We start from the raw sequence: 19614 nt of genomic DNA on the forward strand, positions 1-19614 counted from the left end.
AAACTGTCTCAGGAAGCAATGTCAGAACAGTGGGTTTGTTTCTAAAGGGGATTGGAAGCAAACAAGGCTATCACCATGTGCAATGCCAACTATCAGCTGAAGTGGTATAAAGGAACCACCATTGGACTTTGGACCATGAAAATAAAACCTCTGGATGGATAAATGGCATCTTATCATCGGTCAGTCATATGGGAAAGTCTAGGGTTGGCAGATACCAGGAGAACACTACCCGCTTGAAGGCATAATGTCAATGCTAATGTTTGTTGGAGGAGAAATTAGCTGGAACTTCCGTAGATTGGGCCCCTGGTACTTGGGAAAGTCAACCTTAAAGCTACAGTGTCCAGTGACATTTGGCAACAGTCTAGGGAAAGCTTTTTCATGTTTGAACAAAGCAAATGCACAAAGCCATTGCTTTACAAACATGGCCTGCTGAGACCCCTGACATAAACCCAACGGAACCCTTGTGGGGTGAATTAGAACCCGACTGTGAACTTGATAACCAACATCGGTGCCCAACCTCACTAATGCTCTTGTGGCTGAATGGAAGCAACTCCCAACAACAATTTCTACTGGGAACCTTCCCAGGGGCAGTTATAGCAGCAAAGGGGGGGGGCAATCCCCTTGGTTTGGGATCGAGATGTTGGACAGGGAGGATTTGAATACTTTTGTCAATTTAGTGTATAATAAAATGGCATTGAATAGTCTAGTTTCCATAATAATTAGCAGTAAATACGTTTTTGAACAGTTTTCAGTACAGATATACGGCTTATCTCAAACACTCAGATTTGGTCACAACTGGAGTGTCTCGTGCTTAGACATTTGTGTTTTATTTTAGTCGTACCCCGAGTGCCATACTGCCTACAAAAAACCCCAGGCTGTTACATTTGTTTTCTAGTTTTGAGGGTTTCCCATAGGTTTGGTGGAAATAGCCAAAGAAAACTGTAGATAATACACAAAACTAATAACTACAATCCCCCGTCCCGCCATTATCTACACTCACAATAAGCCAATGGTACTTTCTTCTCAACACGCTGCTGCAATCTGACCCTCATTGTGCGACATCCGAGCGAGAGCTATTTGACTATTGAAACCTGTTTATCGGAGTTCAACACTCAACGCATATCCGTTGTGACAGTTCCCACCAGGAAAGAAACAAACATAAAGGGTGATGGTACAACACCTGCAGAATGCACCAAGATCCCATTGATATTTTGTAAATAATGGTAAAAGACAGGGTTACAAAGGGCATAGCCGCCAGTGAGGGAACTGTTTTTTGAAAAGATGCCCTACCGGTAGCTCTTCACTAAACATTTACAACAGACATACATTGGGTCTGGCTGGTACTGATGGAACCATGGTGCCGTGGCAGTGCATTCCCATGCCACTCAAAAGCTATCATTCATTAAAAATTGGTCAAGGGGGAAGGAGAAACCAGGGAGGGATCAGAAGGCCATTGGGTTCAGTGGTTGAGAACAGAGTGGGAGTGTGTAGCAATACGCACCTGTTCCATAAGCCTCACAATAACTTTAACTGGGTTGTTTAGTGTCACACCGTGAGAAACAGCACAAATAACAGCTTGTTCTAAACTTTTAACTTGAAGCAGGTTTGGGAGGGCAGCTCTGACCCCTCAGTTGGCGGGACAACAGAGCCAAGCAAACAGTATAACAAAAAATGTCCGTTACGGAACAGAGGATAACTCTTTCTCTCCCAGAGCAGACCCAATACAGAAGTTCTGAACGGTTGTTCATTTCATGAAATGGCCTGTAGACCTAAGCAAATCTCTTGTGAATGTGTTCACCTGGGTCAACAGCATCTTGGTACACATGCATTTATAAAGATCCTGGCAAGTGGTGGCTAGAAGGTTGTCACCTACTGGAACGTAGGTTTCATTCATATGGAAGGACATTGGAAACCAATGGCTTTCTAGATTGCTCAGTGAGCCCCTTTGGCACATGAGCCAATATGATCAACCATGAGCCAACAATCAAGTTCCAACAGAAATAACAAAACTGGTGTGAGATGATCGGCCCATTACCAATATCTGTAGACTCCCCACAGCGTTGATGGTCAACCAATACAATATTTTTTCTCTCAATTTCACGGTTACATAAATAAGCGCATTTATGTGTACATAAAAATAACATGCTTTCCCAACATGCAGGTAATATCACCTGGAAATTTCGAATGCAATATTGCCTTGAAGAACTTAGAGATAAGGAGGATCTCCCATTTTCCAATAATGTTTTAGATCAACCATTAAGATGGGCAAATCCAGTTGATTTTTTGAAAGGTGAAAGCACAGATGATTGGTTACTTTAGACATAAACTGGCTGGACAAGTACACAAAGTTCAATAAAGATTCCTTATCCATGTAGAGCAGTGATCCCCAACCAGTAGCTTGTGGGCAACATGTTGCTCCCCAACCCCTTGGATGTTGCTCTCAGTGCCCTCAAACCAGGTGCTTATTTTTGAATTCCAGGCTTGGAAGCAAGTTTTAATTGCATAAAAACCAAGTATAATGCCAAGCCGAGCTTCCTGTAGGCTGCCAGTCCACATAGGGACTACCAATAGCCAACCACAGCCCTTATTTGGCACCCCAAGGGACTTTTCCATGCTTGTGTTGATCCCCAACTCTTTTTACATTTAAATGTGGCTCACAGGTGAAAAAGGTTGGGGACCCCTGATGTAGAGGGACAATTAGCAATGATCAGCTCATTCAGCTGTTCTCCTGAAGGAGTGGCCAATGGAAAATCAGAGCAAACCCAAACATAGACAAGGGCCAATCATGCCAGGTTGCATTCATATATTGAACACAACTATTCTAGACATCAGATATTAGCATTGAGAAGTTTCGGGCGCCAGTCCACAGGAAAGAAGAGACAGTTTAATAAGCAGTTCAAAGAAATGGAAGCATACGTCTACACGAAAAGAATATCAACGTTTATATTGCGGGGAATCTTGACCGAAAAGAACAAGGGAAGTCTACCCTTCAGGAGGATGTATTTTCATCTAAAGAAACACAAATGGTTCATCACCATGAGGTTGTGGAAGGCTCTGCCAAGAAGATATTACAATAATATAAGTGCTTGGGGGGTTTCCTGGACAGGCACAATATCACACACCCAAAGTAATCCCTACAGCCATGAGTTTGTATGAGATTCCCTTTTCTCAAAGGCTTCTTAAAACAATGCCAACCCAACACATTGGTGAGCTTTGTTCACAAGGACTATTTTTCGTAAGTAACAAAATGGCTCCAAGACTGCTCTTCATTCTTAAGGTTTCAATAAGGCTTTACTCTCTTTTTTTTTTGGCTGGATCAGGGCAAGGTATTAATCCTTCTGCATGTAAAACAAGCCTTAAACACTGGGACACTATTGGACGTGGGATGGGAACCGTTGTATTCTGGGGATTAAGCCATCCAAAAGAATGAAAAGGCACTAACAAAGCCACAATCGGCATGTTTTCCCCATGAAAGACCAGCATTTTCCCATTTAGAATACACTGACATTTTTTCTTCTTATTTCCTTCATTCTAAAGGGCAACAAAACCCTGTTTTCTTGTGTGGTACCAATGTGTGTGTGTTTTAGAATATCCCATTGGCAGCATAGATGAGAAAGAGTGTCTTATATCATGACAAAAATGCAAAGTGCCTAATAGAAGTACTAAATAGAAGACGGTTTTGTTCTGCGATTGTTGTTTTTCTTGTGAAATTCTTTGCATTTCTGCATTTAGAGCTGGTCATAAATACTAAATGCCCGGATTCTTTAAATCCAGGGCTATGCCTTGGTGATAATGTGGGGTGGCCATGACCAGGAGGTTTTACCCCTCTTTAGCAAAGGCCTTCTAAACCATGGTGAGACACCAGAGGGAATGTAGGGTAATACAGAATACTCTACCCATATACACTGTCCATGGGGTGAGAGTGTAAAGGTGGCCATACACGGGCCAATAAAAGCTGCCGACAGACCGAGTGGGCAGCTTATTGGCCCGTGTATGGGGGCCCCCGACGGGCTTCCCCGATCGAGATCTGGCCGAAAGTCGGCCAGATCTTGGTCGGATGGGATTAAAAATCCCGCCGGATCGCGGCCGCATCTGTTCGTTGATGCAGTCCCACAATCCGACCGCCCGTTTGCAAACGCTAGGATCCGATCGTTGGGCCTTAGGGCCCACGATCGGATCAGCCCGATATTGCCCACCTCAAGGTCTATCGTGTATGGCCACCTTAACACTTTGAAAGGGATTGTCCCACTGACTTCTCAAAGACAAACAAGGAAGCAAAAGATAAACTGACCTGGCCAAAACCCCCCCTCCCCCAACAACTTTGTTTTGCTTATTCTATTACATAGTAACATAGTAAGTAAGGTTGATAAAAGACACATGTCCATCGAGTTCAACCTTTTTTTTTTTTTATTAACTACCTATCTGCCAGTTGATCCAGAGGAAGGCAAAAAACCCATCTGAAGCCTCTCCAATTTGCCTTAGAGGGGGAAAAATTCCTTCCTGACTCCAAAATGGCAATCGGACCAGTCCCTGGATCAACTTGGACTATGAGCTATTTCCCATAACCCTGTATACCCTCACTTGCTAAAAAGCTATCCAACCCCTTCCTTGTACCTATCTAATGTATCAGCCTGTACAACTGATTCAGGGAGACAATTCCACATCTTCACAGCTCTCACTGTAACAAACCCCTTCCCAATATTTAGGTGGAACCTCTTTTCTTCTAATCGGAATGGGTGACCTTGTGTCAGCTGGAAAGACCTACTGGTAAATAAATCATTAGAGAGATTATTATATGATCCCCTTATATATTTATACATAGTCATCATATCACCCCTTAAGCGCCTCTTCTCCAGCGTGAACATCCCCAATTTGGCCAGTCTTTCCTCATAGCTAAGATTTTCCCTTTACCAGCTTAGTTGCCCTTCTCTGTACCCTCTCTAATACAATAATGTCCTGTTTGAGTGATGGAGACAAAGCTGTACGGCATATTCTAGATGGGGCCTTACCAGTGCTCTATACAGTGGAAGAATGACCCCCTCCTCCCGTGACTCTATGCCCCTTTTAATATTGGTCCTGCTGCTCTTTTTAATGAATAATATCGGGCTTGGTTCAAGAGGTCTTCTGCTCAGCACGCTAGCTGTAGGTCTAGCGATTTGGACAATCCATGACTCAATCAATGAGAAACTTATTGCCAAGAGTTACAAGGTGAACAAGAAACTCCACGACTGCTACATTCTACATTCCCATGTCACAGGGGGTAAATGAAGTCACTTATTTAAACATCCACTATATTGGGGTACAATGTTATGCTTTGATAATTCCCCTTTTAATGATCCTTTTCTACACAAACGAGACATGTTGAGACCACAAACATCTTTAAATTGTACAAGAGGAATTTATTTTTTATATTTACTGTTCCTTTAAGTGCAAAGAGCCTCCTTCCAATGAAGTGTTTCCTTCTCTTTTCCTTTTTACATCACAACGCAGGGGATTTCTTTAATGACTTCAAGAGAAGTTTCCCATCACGTTCCTCTGCTTGCAACCCCATACTCTTCAGCAGGGAACTATCCGCCAAACCTTGCCGCTCCATGCTTGCAATCAGTTCCTGATTCTGGTCGTTGTTTTCCGTGAGGTTTCTAATTGTGAATACTGCCCACTGGTTCAGGACTGACAAGTGGGGTCAAGGAAAACGGACTGTCAAAAATATTTAGTATGTTTAACCAGATTACCTTTTCCTGTATGGCTCGTCACATAGAAAGAGATCAAAGCATACAAAAGTGAGTGTTACTGAACACTGATGACATCACTATAGATGGGGAAGCGTTAAATCAAATCTAGAAAAATTCACAGTAGGCAACAATTGTAAAATCATTATAATGGCATATTAATGATAGTTTTTCTAATATCTGCTCCAGACTCTAGGTCACCAATGGAGCCCACTGGGCTACTGGAACTTATAGGGCTCCTAGGATTTCCCAAATTACACCAGTGATTTCACTTCATGACATCATCATCTAACTTGTGGATAAAGAGAGTCTTCAAAAAATAAAAACCAACGTGATCTAGCCCAAGCTATTGGGCCATTTGCACAGACGTGGGACTGCCATTCTTCCTAAAGCACTTGGGTTTATAGCCCTAAATGAAACAAAATCAGGAAGCAAAGGCCAAGAACAGTCCATCCCATCTCTGCAATAATTACTTTTTAGCTTCTGGTTCTGCTTCATCCAGAGTAAAGTAAAAAAAAAAATTACTTCAGACTTCTCTAAGTCATCTCACCATTTCTTAAATCTTTATCTCCTCCGGCACAACCTCTTTTGGGGTAGAATTCCACTATTTCACTCTTTCTCCACCTTATCATGGAAGGTCTTCTCTAATAGCTTCAGGAGAGGCCCTTGTGCACACTGGAAAATTCTATATAGCAAATAGTAGGGTCAACTTATTTCAGTCTTTGCCAACCTTTCTCATTTCGAGCTCTCCTTTAGAAGTTCAACCAACGATCAGGCGTTATGATTCAGCCACAGCTCCAAGATTATCTAGAACATCAGACACATTTATGCAGCAAGTCTCACCCTCATTAACCTTCAAGCTGGGCTTTTAGGTTTATCAGATATTCTGCCATGATCTGGCTTAGCCCCTCTGCAACTACCCTATGCGCCCCCACAATACAGAAACCACTTCCAGTTGTATTTACATTTCCATCCCTTCAAACAACTCTTCTTCCATCTTTTCCAGCCTAAAAGATATCCCTTGTCCTCTTAAAATGTATGAAGACACTGCTCGGACAATTTACAACCACATTATCCTTATTTTTACATACATCATTGCACTAAGGGCAAACCAAATTGCTTTGTCTTGTCGAAACCTTGGGAACAGGCTGAAAGAATCCAAAAGCACAAGGGAGCTTTCCTCTTTAATTTCTGGTTTGCTTGGAGTAACTACTTAAATTTGATACGCATATTAGAAGAACAAAGGATGAAAAATATGGCACGAAACTTCGCCCTTTCCCTCTAATTATTTTGTATATTTATTTTGTTATTGTTGGATGAAGGGACTTCATGGGGATGGTCAAAGGTTTGACTGAAACATGGACACAAATCATATTTGCACTGATCCTAAAAACAACCCTCCCCAGTGTGGTATATAACACAGTATACCCTAATTACGAGGGATATTTGTCTTGTACTTTCTTCCACAAAGAGATGTGTAGTTGTTACTTACAGCTGGGGCAGAATTAGGTTTGTATTAGGGTACAGCTTATTGTTTCCACAGAACATTCCCATGACGGTGTGAATGACACAAATATCCAAACACACAACACTCTTTAACTCTGATCTGGTACAAAGTCTGATGGTTTCTGTGCTAGCAAGTATGAAACACTTCAAAATAATTTAATGGGAGCTGTACTCAGGCAATTTCAACCACTGAGGCCTCTAAAGAAGATTATTGATCCCCACAAGACACACTTATTTGCAATCTGGTCAATACGAAGTGCCTGAAGGAACACAGGACGTGCACATACTTTTTTTTTTTTTAGAAAAACCCCTCTTGTTTGTCTCAAGAAGATTCATTTGAGAAGAGCCACAAGTTACAGAGTTCTCACTACTAAAGCACTTGCTGAAGCCCCAGACAAGTGGATTATGAAGTCTATAGCCTCAATGTTCTCCTCACCTCCTCACAAAACCCTGAATAGATGGTGTTTTGATTGCCTGAGCATTATCTGTCCACACTAAATAAAAGCCCAAAGGGATGAAGTTTAGGGAATTAATCCGTGACTAATACAACCCTCCAATAAACAGCACAAACTCCCATATGAACAAAGGAGAATGAGGTGTGGGATTCCAAGGGCTCCAAAGCGAGAGTGAGAAGAAATTAATTCTGCCGTTCACAAACCACTTTATCACACCCTGAGTAGATTTGGGGAATATTAATGAGGCGAGATGCGTGAGTTTGCAAGCATAGCCCATGAGAGCGTGATTATATTGTCATGCTTTCAACAACAAAAAAAAATAACTGGCTTGTCCGCCCCCTTGCACGCCATTCTACAAGGTTTCTCAAGAGAAGACTTTAGCATAGAGGCCAAGTGGTCCGACTGAACAAGGGACGTGCTAACTGAGACGTCTGTGTCCAAATAAAGCAGCTGGGATTATAAAGAAGACAAATTAAAGGAGGAATGTTGGCTAAAATTAATTAATAAAGTGGGGCGATTCTGTAATTTGAGGGTGAATACTGATTTGTTGTTCAGGATATTCTCAGACCATAAATTGCGTGGTGATTCAAATGGCAATATTTAATATATCCGTTACCATGAGACGAGCCTAAACAAATATGGGACGGCAATGGGAGACAAAGCTATCTTATTTCGCATCTATTGACCTTCTGCGCAAAATAACCAAAGTAAATGATGTTTGCCTATGGAAGTGGGCCATAAAACACGGTAGCAATGCAGACCAGGTCAATTTTTGAGTGAAAAAAAAAAATTATTTGGAAGGAATTTTAACGACAGCACATATATGGTTGGAAGGCGCACTTAATCATGGTTCAGAGCACATTCAAAATATGGTCATGTTACATCATGTTCTGAGATTACATGGGGAGAGAGAGACGCATCCTGCTTTAGTCAAAGCAAATTCCGTCAGAGTGGGCTACAAAAACGAGCGCTTATATTTGTAGTAACAACTCATATCACAATATTATGGGTGAATAATTCAAACAATTCAGAGCACTTCCAGCTAGATAAACCAAGCGATATTCGTGCTATTTATGGCAAATCCTTCATTCCATTTTACCCGTTATTCTTTAGAAGGTATTTCTATAGCGCCAACATATTCCGCATCTCTGTACAATCGATGAGCGTATACAATAAAAGAGGGCCTGGGCAAAAAAGGCTTGCCTCTGCAGAATATTGTGGTTCTGTTCTGAAAACAATGGTCATTGGGTTAGGTAGCAAAGCTGACTTTCAGAGATGCTCTGCTACAGGATCCAGGACCTGTGCTTAACACTCGAGTCTTCATGGTCTTTAGCATAACTATGTTTTTAGCACTAGCTGAGATAAGAGAGATGGATGTTGTGATCCTAAGCACAAGTCTAGAATCAGGCTTAATGGTTTTTAGCAGTAATCTAATGTTAAGGTTTGTTGTCTTTAACACTTGCCTAGAGTTTGAATCTGTGTTCCTAAAATTCAGTCAGACTTTGAGATAATTAGCATTAGAGCCAAGTTTTGTGGTTCTTAGCTCTAGTCTAAAGTTAGGGTTTGTTGTCTTCACCACTAGCTTAGAGTTGGGATCTATGGTCCTTAGAATCTAGAATAAGGCTTTGTGATCATTAGTGCTAGTGGTCAGGTTTTGTGGTTCTTAGCACTAGTCTAAAGTTAGGGTTTGTTGTCTTCACCACTAGCTTAGAGTTGGGCTCTATGGTCCTTAGAATCTAGAGTTAGGCTTTGTGATCATTAGCGCCAGTCATCAGGCTTTATGGTTCTTAGCACTAGTCTAAAGGTAAGTTTTGTTGTCTTCAACACTAGCCTACAATTAGGATCTGTGGTCCTTTAAATCTAGTTAGGCTTTGTGATCATTAGGGCTAGTGGTGGGGTTTTGTGGTTCTTAGCACTAGTCTAAAGTTAGGGTTTGTTGTCTTCACTACTATCTTAGAGTTGGGATCTATGGTCCTTAGAATCTAGAGTCAGGCTTTATGATCATTAGCGCTAATCGTCAGGCTTTGTGGTTCCTTGCACTAGTCTAAAGTTGGGGGTTGTTGTCTTCAACACTAGCCTACAATTAGGATCTGTGGTCCTTAAAATCTAGAGCCAGGCTTTGTAATCATTAGAGCTAGACTTCAATCAGGCTTTGTGATTCTTAGCACTAGTTAGGGGTTGTTGTCTTCACCACTAGCCTAGAGTTGGGCTCTATGGTCCTTAGAATCTAGAGTTGGGCTTTGTGATCATTAGCGCTAGTCGTCAGGCTTTATGGTTCTTAGCACTAGTCTAAAGGTAAGGTTTGTTGTCTTCAACACTAGCCTACAATTAGGATCTGTGGTCCTTAAAATCTAGAGTCAGGCTTTGTAATCATTAGAGCTAGACTTTAATCAGGCTTTGTGGTTCTTAGCACTAGTTAGGGGTTGTTGTCTTCACCACTAGCCTAGAGTTAGGACCTGTGATCCTTAGAGTTGGCTTTGTAACCCTTAGCACTAGCTTAGATTCTGGCTTGTATTTAATATTCAAAAACAAAACCTTACGAAACTGTAATGACTGCAAACCTCTTTCTTGATAGCGAAGGTTCATGTAGGTTAAGCCTGGGAACTGCCGTGATAACCCTGAGGTGCACTTCGGTCGCTGATACGTGCATGATGTAGAAAATTCATATGTACTACAAATATCTCATAATACATTCAGGCTTTCTTCTGTCCTCTAGAAAGTACGTCATCTGGCAACTATTTTTCCATGACCCAATCTAGGAAATCGTTTCTAAAGAAGATAATAATTGAACGTACCCAGGTGGCCAAACTATGCAGATCAGGTTAAAAAAAAAAAAAGTACAATTCTGTAAAATTAGAATAAATGCAATTAATTTCCAGACTCTCTAGAACGAATGTAATAACTCTCTGCGACATGAAATCAGGCAAAAACCAAAGTTCTTCAAGATGTTCCAATTTCTGGCTTTGTCTTATAAAGAAAATTGGAGGATGAAAATGATGTTTAATGAATACCTAACCCTATCTGTACGCTGTGGACTTCCAAGCCCAGATTGTGGTTCTGTTTGAAAGTCAACTGGTGGCCTTATAAAGCCTCGAGTGAATTGCAGGCCACATCATAAACATACCAGGCATAACTTGGCATGGCTAACGTTGCTCCCATGTGGCCAAGAATGAGCTCGCTCTTTGGAAAGACGATGCATAGAAGAACGAAGAGTCGTTTCATCCAGTTTGAATTTTTTGCACAAAAAACTCCCTAAAAAAACAGGTGTTTTTGTTCTAAAATAACAAAAAGTCCAACACCTTTTCCTGGCACGGAGGGATCTGGTAGGGAACGTACAACTCTCTTTTTCTTTTTTTATAGATTTGTGCAAGAAACAGCTGCCCCTGACATATTTGTAGGGTGCCCAGGGAGAAGCACCACAAGAACCACAAATGTTGAGAATATCCAGAAATGATCCACATCTGGAAGGTCCATTTGGAAATGTTAGAATTGCCTGGCAGCACATGGCTATTCTCTTCTATTTAACGCTAACCATGTGAAGCAAGTATAGAAGATAGTGGGTACACACAAACCCCCTTAATGTTTACTGCCATATAGGCAGCACTGGGGCTTAGTCATTATTGCTGCCCTCCAGCACAACTGCCCAGGGTTCAATTCCAACCAGGGCACTATCTCACTGAGTTTGTATGTGGGTTCTTCCCACAATCCAAAAAATTATTATCCCCATAACCTAGCCAATCATTTACAAAGGTTTAGGAGTTCCAATGTTTATGCTATGCTTTTTTGTTTCTACCTCTTTGTCCTGGTCATACAGAAGACCCACCAGGAGGAGACCCTCAATCGAGGAGGAGAGCTCACTGCTGAAGAACATGAATAGGGAACAGCTCACAATCAAAAAAAAGACATACAGGGCAGATGTTTTGGGTGAAGTATTAAAAATACTGCAAACTCTCAGTTTACTCAATGAAGTGGTTGCGTTACGGATGCGGAAATGTGAAGGCCTAAGTGTTGAGAGATGTTTGCAGTACTAAGCCCCGATCCCGAGACAGTGCAATCAGAACATCCTTGTCATCGTTGCATTTTCTTGGCAAGAAAAACGTGGATTTGAGTGTTTTTACAAGATGTCTTGCATGCGACCCCCGTTTCGCCAGCTTCTGGGCAAGTGTTCGTCACCGAGGCAACAGACAGAAATAATGAAAATAAGTCATTAAGCTTTAATTCAGCAGTGAGGCCCACCTGGAGCAAAAATAACATTCACCTTTGGGAAAGAATGGGCCTTAAAATCACATGTTTCTCTAAAAGCCTTTCCGCCCTCCGTCTATCATCTGGGTGCATCATCGGGCCCTTCACCCCCACCTTTAGTGAAGTAGTTAACATGGCGCAGTGCAGATGTCAGGCTCATGGGTACGGTAGCGTCACTTTACAGCGTGGTGACAGAAATGATATACATTAGGGCATCACTATATGTCTGATGTGGTGTACCACTTTGCTTTACTGCTGTAAATGTGGTAACCAGACCACCCAAATGGAATACCGACGTAACCTCTGTGTGGGCATGGTGGAAGGAGAGGGCTATAGGTTGACTCACACTTAGTTCATTTGTCTGGGATTGGGGTGTGTGACAATTTATAGGACAAACGGAGAGATGCCTTTATGTTACGCTAGAATAGGTATTCCCCTGTACTAACCACAATTCAGCAGGATTTACTCATAGTCTGTACAGAGAGATCCCATAAAACTATGGCAGCATAGGTATTCCCCTGTACTAAGCACAATTCAGCAGGAACAGTCCCCTAAGTTTGCTCATAGTCTGTACAGAGAGTTTCCATAAAACTATGGCAGCATAGGTATTCCCTGTACTAAGCACAATTCAGCAGGAACAGTCCCCTAAGTTTGCTCATAGTCTGTACAGAGATATACCATAAAACTATGGCAGCATAGGTATTCCCTGTACTAAGCACAATTCAGCAGGAACAGCCCCTAAGTTTGCTCATAGTCTATACAGAGATATACCATAAAACTATGGCACATAGATATTACCCTATACTAAGCACAATTCAGCAGGAACAGCCCCTAAGTTTGCTCATAGTCTGTACAGAGAGATCCCATAAAACTATGGGAGCATAGGTATTCCCCTATACTAAGCACAATTCAGCAGGAACAGCCCTTACGTTTGCTAATAGTCTGTACAGAGAGATCCCATAAAACTATGGCAGCATAGGTATTCCCTGTACTAAGCACAATTCAGCAGGAACAGTCCCCTAAGTTTGCTCATAGTCTGTACAGAGAGATCCCATAAAACTATGGCAGCATAGGTATTCCCTGTACTAAGCACAATTCAGCAGGAACAGTCCCCTAAGTTTGCTCATAGTCTGTACAGAGAGATCCCATAAAACTATGGCAGCATAGGTATTCCCTGTACTAAGCACAATTCAGCAGGAACAGCCCTTACGTTTGCTCATAGTCTGTACAGAGAGATCCCATAAAACTATGGCAGCATAGGTATTCCCTGTACTAAGCACAATTCAGCAGGAACAGTCCCTAAGTTTGCTCATAGTCTGTACAGAGAGATCCCATAAAACTATGGTACATAGGTATTCCCTGTACTAAGCACAATTCAGCAGGAACAGTCCCCTAAGTTTGCTCATAGTCTGTACAGAGAGATCCCATAAAACTATGGCAGCATAGGTATTCCCTGTACTAAGCACAATTCAGCAGGAACAGCCCTTACGTTTGCTCATAGTCTGTACAGAGAGATCCCATAAAACTATGACAGCATAGGTATTCCTCTGTACTAAGCACAATTCAGCAGCAACAGCCCTTACGTTTGCTCATAGTCTGTACAGAGAGATCCCATAAAACTATGGCAGTATAGGTATTCCCTGTACTAAGCACAATTCAGCAGGAACAGCCCCTAAGTTTGCTCATAGTCTGTACAGATAGATCCCATAAAACTATGGCAGCATAGGTATTCCCTGTACTAAGCACAATTCAGCAGGAACAGTCCCTAAGTTTGCTCATAGTCTGTACAGAGAGATCCCATAAAACTATGGTACATAGGTATTCCCTGTACTAAGCACAATTCAGCAGGAACAGTCCCTAAGTTTGCTCATAGTCTGTACAGACACATACCATGAACATAAGTGTATGAAAGCTCTTAAAGCTACTGTACATCTATTGTTTATATGGTGAATCCTGTAGATAACTGATTACACTCTACTAAAATAACATTTCTGCAACGAGGGTGATGAAATGAGAGGAAAACACAATTTACCTGAATCTAATCTCTTAACAAATACAGAAAAAAGGGGAGAAATTGGCCAATTTTCAGCGTTGACTTTTTTCTGCTTTGGTTGCAATCTCCGCTCCAAAAAAATAAACGGATTAGAAAAAAACCCAAAACCCCCCGAGAGCCTCAGATGGTCTTTCCTGGCACGGGGCAGATACCAACATGCCGTTGCTGTAAAGCGGAGCAACTGGATTCGGGGGTTAGTTATAGCCAGAGGTTTCCTAAGCCACAATTACAGGCGGAGCTGCCAGACAGCCAAAGGATTGTGAAGCTCCAGCTCCGAGGGCTTTCATGCATCTGACAGGGGAAAGGGAAGCGAATAGAGTGTTTGTGTTTTGATCATTTATATTTTTATCCATTATCTAAACAAAGGGCCCTATGATTGGGTCCACCGAGACCGCTGGATAGGTGGTGCCAAACCAGTAGCAGGTTTTCCCTCAGTACAAAGAGCTAAGCCCACAATCCCTTTAAATAGCCTTCTGTATCAGTATAGGGCATAAATAAACTGGAGTAGCTGAAGGGCCCACGGAAATATAAGGCAGGAGCCCAGGTCCCTAATGTAGATAGGAAACAACACACTTACTATTCTGACTTTGTGTTTCTCTATTGGCAATATAAAGACAAGGTAGCGTTGTCTCCATCAGGCTTGACTTTCTATAAAACTGGTTCAGCCTTGCAAAAAACTCCATTGTTCTGCCCATGGCCCTTCTAAGGTCTTTATAAAGAGATACTATGCCATCGAATGTATTTCTGTTTACTAAGCACAATTCAGCAGAAAGTTTCTAAGTTCAAGTGGTCTTACTTCACTTTCCCGGCTTTCAGAAAACGGTTCCGCTTGAGCGCCAGCTCTGTTGGCTAGGATGTGTGTTTATACTAGGGATGCACCGAATCCACTATTTTGGATTAGGTCGAACCCCTGAATCCTTCGCAAAAGATTTGGCCGAATACCGAACCCTAATTTCCATATGCAAATTAAGAATGGGAAAGGGAAAAAAAATATACTTCCTTGTTTTGTCAAAAAGTCATGCAATTTCCCTCCCTGCCCCTAATTTGCATATGCAAATTAGGATTCAGCCGGATCCGAATCCTGCTGAAAAAGACCGAATCCAGAACTAAATCCTGGATTCGGTGCATCCCTAGTTTATACTCTTAAAGGGGCTGTTCACCTTTAAATGAACTGCTAGTTAATGGAAAATCAATAAGAGAGGGACTGGATAAAAAGAGGAGTGATAAAAAGTAAGCTTGTGTAGCTGTACAGAGCTTTTGTTTTTAGATGGGGTCAGTGACCCCCCTCCCCCATTTGAAAGGTGAAAAGAGTCAGAAGATGAAGGCAAATAATTCAAGAGCTATAAAAAGGAAAAGAGAAAGACCAACTGAAAAGTTGTTTAGAATTAGCCATTACTAAAAGTCAACTTGAAGGTAAACCACCACTTGTTTTGCAGAAAGGTGAATATTAAAGGGATCCTGTCATCGGAAAACATGTTTTTTTTCAAAACACATCAGTTAATAGTGCTGCTCCAGCAGAATTCTGCACTGAAATCCATTTCTCAAAAGTGCAAACAGATTTTTTTATATTCGATTTTGAAATCTGACACGGGGCTAGACATATTGTCAATTTCCCAGCTGCCCCTGGTCATGTGACTTGTGCCTGCACTTTAGGAGAGAAATGCTTTCTGGCAGGCTGCTGTTTTTCCTTCTCAATGTAACTGAATGTGTCTCAGTGGGACCTGGATTTTTACTATTGAGTGCTGTTCTTAGATCTACCAGGCAGCTGTTATCTTGTGTTAGGGAGCTGTTATCTGGTTACCTTCCCATTGTTCTTGTTTGGCTGCTGGGGGGAAAAGGGTCGGGGGTGATATCACTCCAACTTGCAGTACAGCAGTAAAGAGTGATTAAAGTTTATCAGAGCACAAGTCACATGACTTGGGGCAGCTGGGAAATTGACAATATGTCTAGCCCCATGTCAGATTTCAAAACTGAATATAAAAAAATCTGTTTGCTCTTTTGAGAAATGGATTTCAGTGCAGAATTCTGCTGGAGCAGCACTATTAACTGATTCATTTTGGAAAAAAATTTTTTTTCCCATGACAGTATCCCTTTAACCCAATTTGGCTGCCGGGCCAATAGCAACCTGTAGAGAGATGAATGCATATACCTGGGGATGCGTGGGCTTCTCAAATGTGCCGATATTTGAAGGGCATCATACAAGGCCCAATAAGCTGCCAACTTAGTCAATTTGGGCAGCTTTAATTGGTCAGTGTATGGCAAGCTTCACATGGGTCCAGCCAAAGAGATCCATAAAGCTTTTCCAAGCACAACGTGGAATAACTCTACGGGGGTTATTTACTAAACTCTGAATTTTTTTTTTTTTTTATTAAACCATTACCATGCCAGATTCGACCTTATTTATTGATTCAAGAACTTGAATTAATCAGATCGAGGGGAAAAAAACTGATGAAATTGAAGAAAAACCTGAATCAACCAATTTTTTCTGACTTTAATTGGGGGTTTTGCCTGAAAACCCCACATTTTTGGATTTTTAGGCTAAACCTAGTGATATCAAACCACCATATCTTCCAATTGGGATAGGTACTTCTCCCATTGACTTATGCGATAAGATTCTCTTGTTTGGCGAGGTCACCAAATGAGCTGATCTTAACCCGATATGCCCACCAACGGTAGATCGATATCGGGTTAATCCGATTTTTTGGCCCTAGGGCCAAACTATCAGATTATAACGAAGGAAATGGGCGCCAACGGGTCGTGGGACCGCATCAACTAGCCGAATCAAACCTGGCCGATTTTTGGCCTAATATAGATTGGGGGAGTCCTGCGCGGAACCAATTTGTTAAACCCGACGCGCACCCCGCATACTTACCGCTTGGACCCGCTGCGCCGACCATCAAGAAACAGGAAATGCTGTCATTGTGAACAGGAAGTGACATCATTAGAAGTGGGCGTGGTCAGAAAAAAAGGAGTAAAAAAAGGAAGTGCTCAGAGTAAGACCCGTAACCGACCCACAACCTGGAGAACCGCCGACCTGCGCCTATACCCGCTCCCAAAACTTCTACCTGCAACAAGCAGGGTACCACAGGTTTTTGTGGGTAACCCTTGGGTACCCGACCCGCTGCAGGACTCTATGGGGAGACCTGTCGGAACACCCCCATACATGGGCAGATAAACTGCCGAATTAGTCTAAAGGACTGATATCGGCAGCTTTAATGGCCACTTTTATACAGGACCTTGACAGGTCTGAGATGGTGGATTTTCAGATACTGTTTTTTTTGCAGCAGGGGTAAAAGAAATCTCGAAAAATTTGAGTTTTTGTCCCAAAAAGTCCAACTAGATAAATTCAAGGTTTAGTAAATAACCCCCTAAATCTGAATAAAACCTGGATAAATTAGGATACAAGGGTTGTTGTCATCGATGCTGCAGTTGTCCAGGATGAGCGCAATGCCATCAAGCTGATGCACCTAGAGGAAAATAAAAAGGGTAAGTGATACAATATAAGATGATGTATTTCATTAGGTGCATCACATATAGACGTGTAAAGTGAGTGAGGGTAGATGGTCATGAGATGACAGAGCACAAAGAGAAGGGAAAGAATAGGAACTGGTGGTGGAAACAACTTCCCATACGTTGCTATTTTATTTGCCCTGGTTATAAAACGAGGCCAGTTCCTACACTACATTCCCATCCACGGGCTCAAGTTGCCAATAGGGCTCGGGATGGTTCTGGGTAATTATATCACTTGGGCAAACAGAGCGGCCGCTCCACACTTTCATAGCAACGGGCAAAGTTCTGAAATCATCTTAGACACGGTAAACGTTTAACTTTTAGAAAGCGGGGAAGTGATTTCTGAAGTGCTATCCAAATACCTGAATGAGAGATTGCCACCCTTGCAAAAATGTGAAGTGGCCAGATGAATGCGTGAGTAAGCCGGCCCCACCCTGGGCCCCCGGCTCCAACAATTCGGGCCCTTGTAGCGAGGCTGAAGTGCTACACAGAGACTCAATTAGCCAACAGTGTGTTTGTGTGCACAGTCATCAGACGTTTCATCCATTCTCAAGTCTGTTTGAAAATTGTGCAAAAGAACATTCCCTGTGCGACACTATAAATATTGCTTCCCCCCCCCCACCCCAACCAGGGGTCAACATTGTTTCTCAGGGAACGATCGATATACCAGGCTGAATGGGCAACTTCATCTGATAGTGGCAAATCTCACTCCTCTCGAACAGTGGCCTCCTGCTTTCAACTGGCCATGGACTTCTAAATGGCTGCTAATTAGTGGGGGTACATTATCCCTTATAATACATGAGTGATACTCAAAGTTCCCTGTATAACTCAGCCTGCAGCCTTGTGTCTTTATATGGTCACAGAACAACCCCTCAGTGACTTCTAATATCCTTATCATTTACAGTAGGGGGTACATTATCCCTTATAATACATGAGTGATACTCAGAGTTCCCTGTATAACTCAGCCTGCAGCCTTGTGTCTTTATATGGTCACAGAACAACCCCTCAGTGACTTCTAATATCCTTATCATTTACAGTAGGGGGTACATTATCCCTTATAATACATGAGTGATACTCAGAGTTCCCTGTATAACTCAGCCTGCAGCCTTGTGCCTTTATATGGTCACAGAACAACCCCTCAGTGACTTCTAATATCCTTATCATTTACAGTAGGGGGTATATTATCCCTTATAATACATGAGTGATACTCAGAGTTCCCTGTATAACTCAGCCTGCAGCCTTGTGCCTTTATATGGTCACAGAACACCCCCTCAGTGACTTCTAATATCCTTATCATTTACAGTAGGGGGTACATTATCCTTATAATACATGAGTGATACTCAGAGTTCCCTGTATAACTCAGCCTGCAGCCTTGTGCCTTTATATGGTCACAGAACAACCCCTCAGTGACTTCTAATATCCTTATCATTTACAGTAGGGGGTATATTATCCCTTATAATACATGAGTGATACTCAGAGTTCCCTGTATAACTCAGCCTGCAGCCTTGTGCCTTTATATGGTCACAGAACAACCCCTCAGTGACTTCTAATATCCTTATCATTTACAGTAGGGGGTATATTATCCCTTATAATACATGAGTGATACTCAGAGTTCCCTGTATAACTCAGCCTGCAGCCTTGTGCCTTTATATGGTCACAGAACAACCCCTCAGTGACTTCTAATATCCTTATCATTTACAGTAGGGGGTACATTATCCCTTATAATACATGAGTGATACTCAGAGTTCCCTGTATAACTCAGCCTGCAGCCTTGTGTCTTTATATGGTCACAGAACAACCCCTCAGTGACTTCTAATATCCTTATCATTTACAGTAGGGGGTACATTATACCTTATAATACATGAGTGATACTCAGAGTTCCCTGTATAACTCAGCCTGCAGCCTTGTGCCTTTATATGGTCACAGAACAACCCCTCAGTGACTTCTAATATCCTTATCATTTACAGTAGGGGTACATTTTCCAAACAGAGGGATACCTAGTCTACATTCAAGTAAAATTCCAGTGTTTGGCCCATGTTGGCTGATCAACTGATTTGGTGTCAAGGAATTGGCACGTGAGTCGAGTTTAATCGGCACAAATACCTTTTCAGATTTCTCC

General features: G+C 42.0%; 1 protein-coding gene across 1 annotated transcript in view; it reads right to left on the reverse strand.

Moving 5' to 3' along the window:
• Window positions 1–5378: 5378 nt before the first annotated feature.
• Window positions 5379–19614, reverse strand: part of atxn10.L (ataxin 10 L homeolog) — a 66600-nt gene continuing 52364 nt past the window's right edge. The window contains exons 10-11 of the mRNA XM_041585821.1: window positions 17389–17452; window positions 5379–5670 (exon numbers count right to left, since the gene is read on the reverse strand). Coding sequence (XP_041441755.1) covers window positions 5480–5670; window positions 17389–17452 — 255 coding nt within the window. The 3' untranslated portion in view covers window positions 5379–5479. The remainder of the gene's footprint in view (window positions 5671–17388; window positions 17453–19614) is intronic.

Source organism: Xenopus laevis, chromosome 3L (assembly GCF_017654675.1).
Source record: "Xenopus laevis strain J_2021 chromosome 3L, Xenopus_laevis_v10.1, whole genome shotgun sequence".
Classification (NCBI taxonomy): Eukaryota; Metazoa; Chordata; class Amphibia; order Anura; family Pipidae; genus Xenopus; species Xenopus laevis.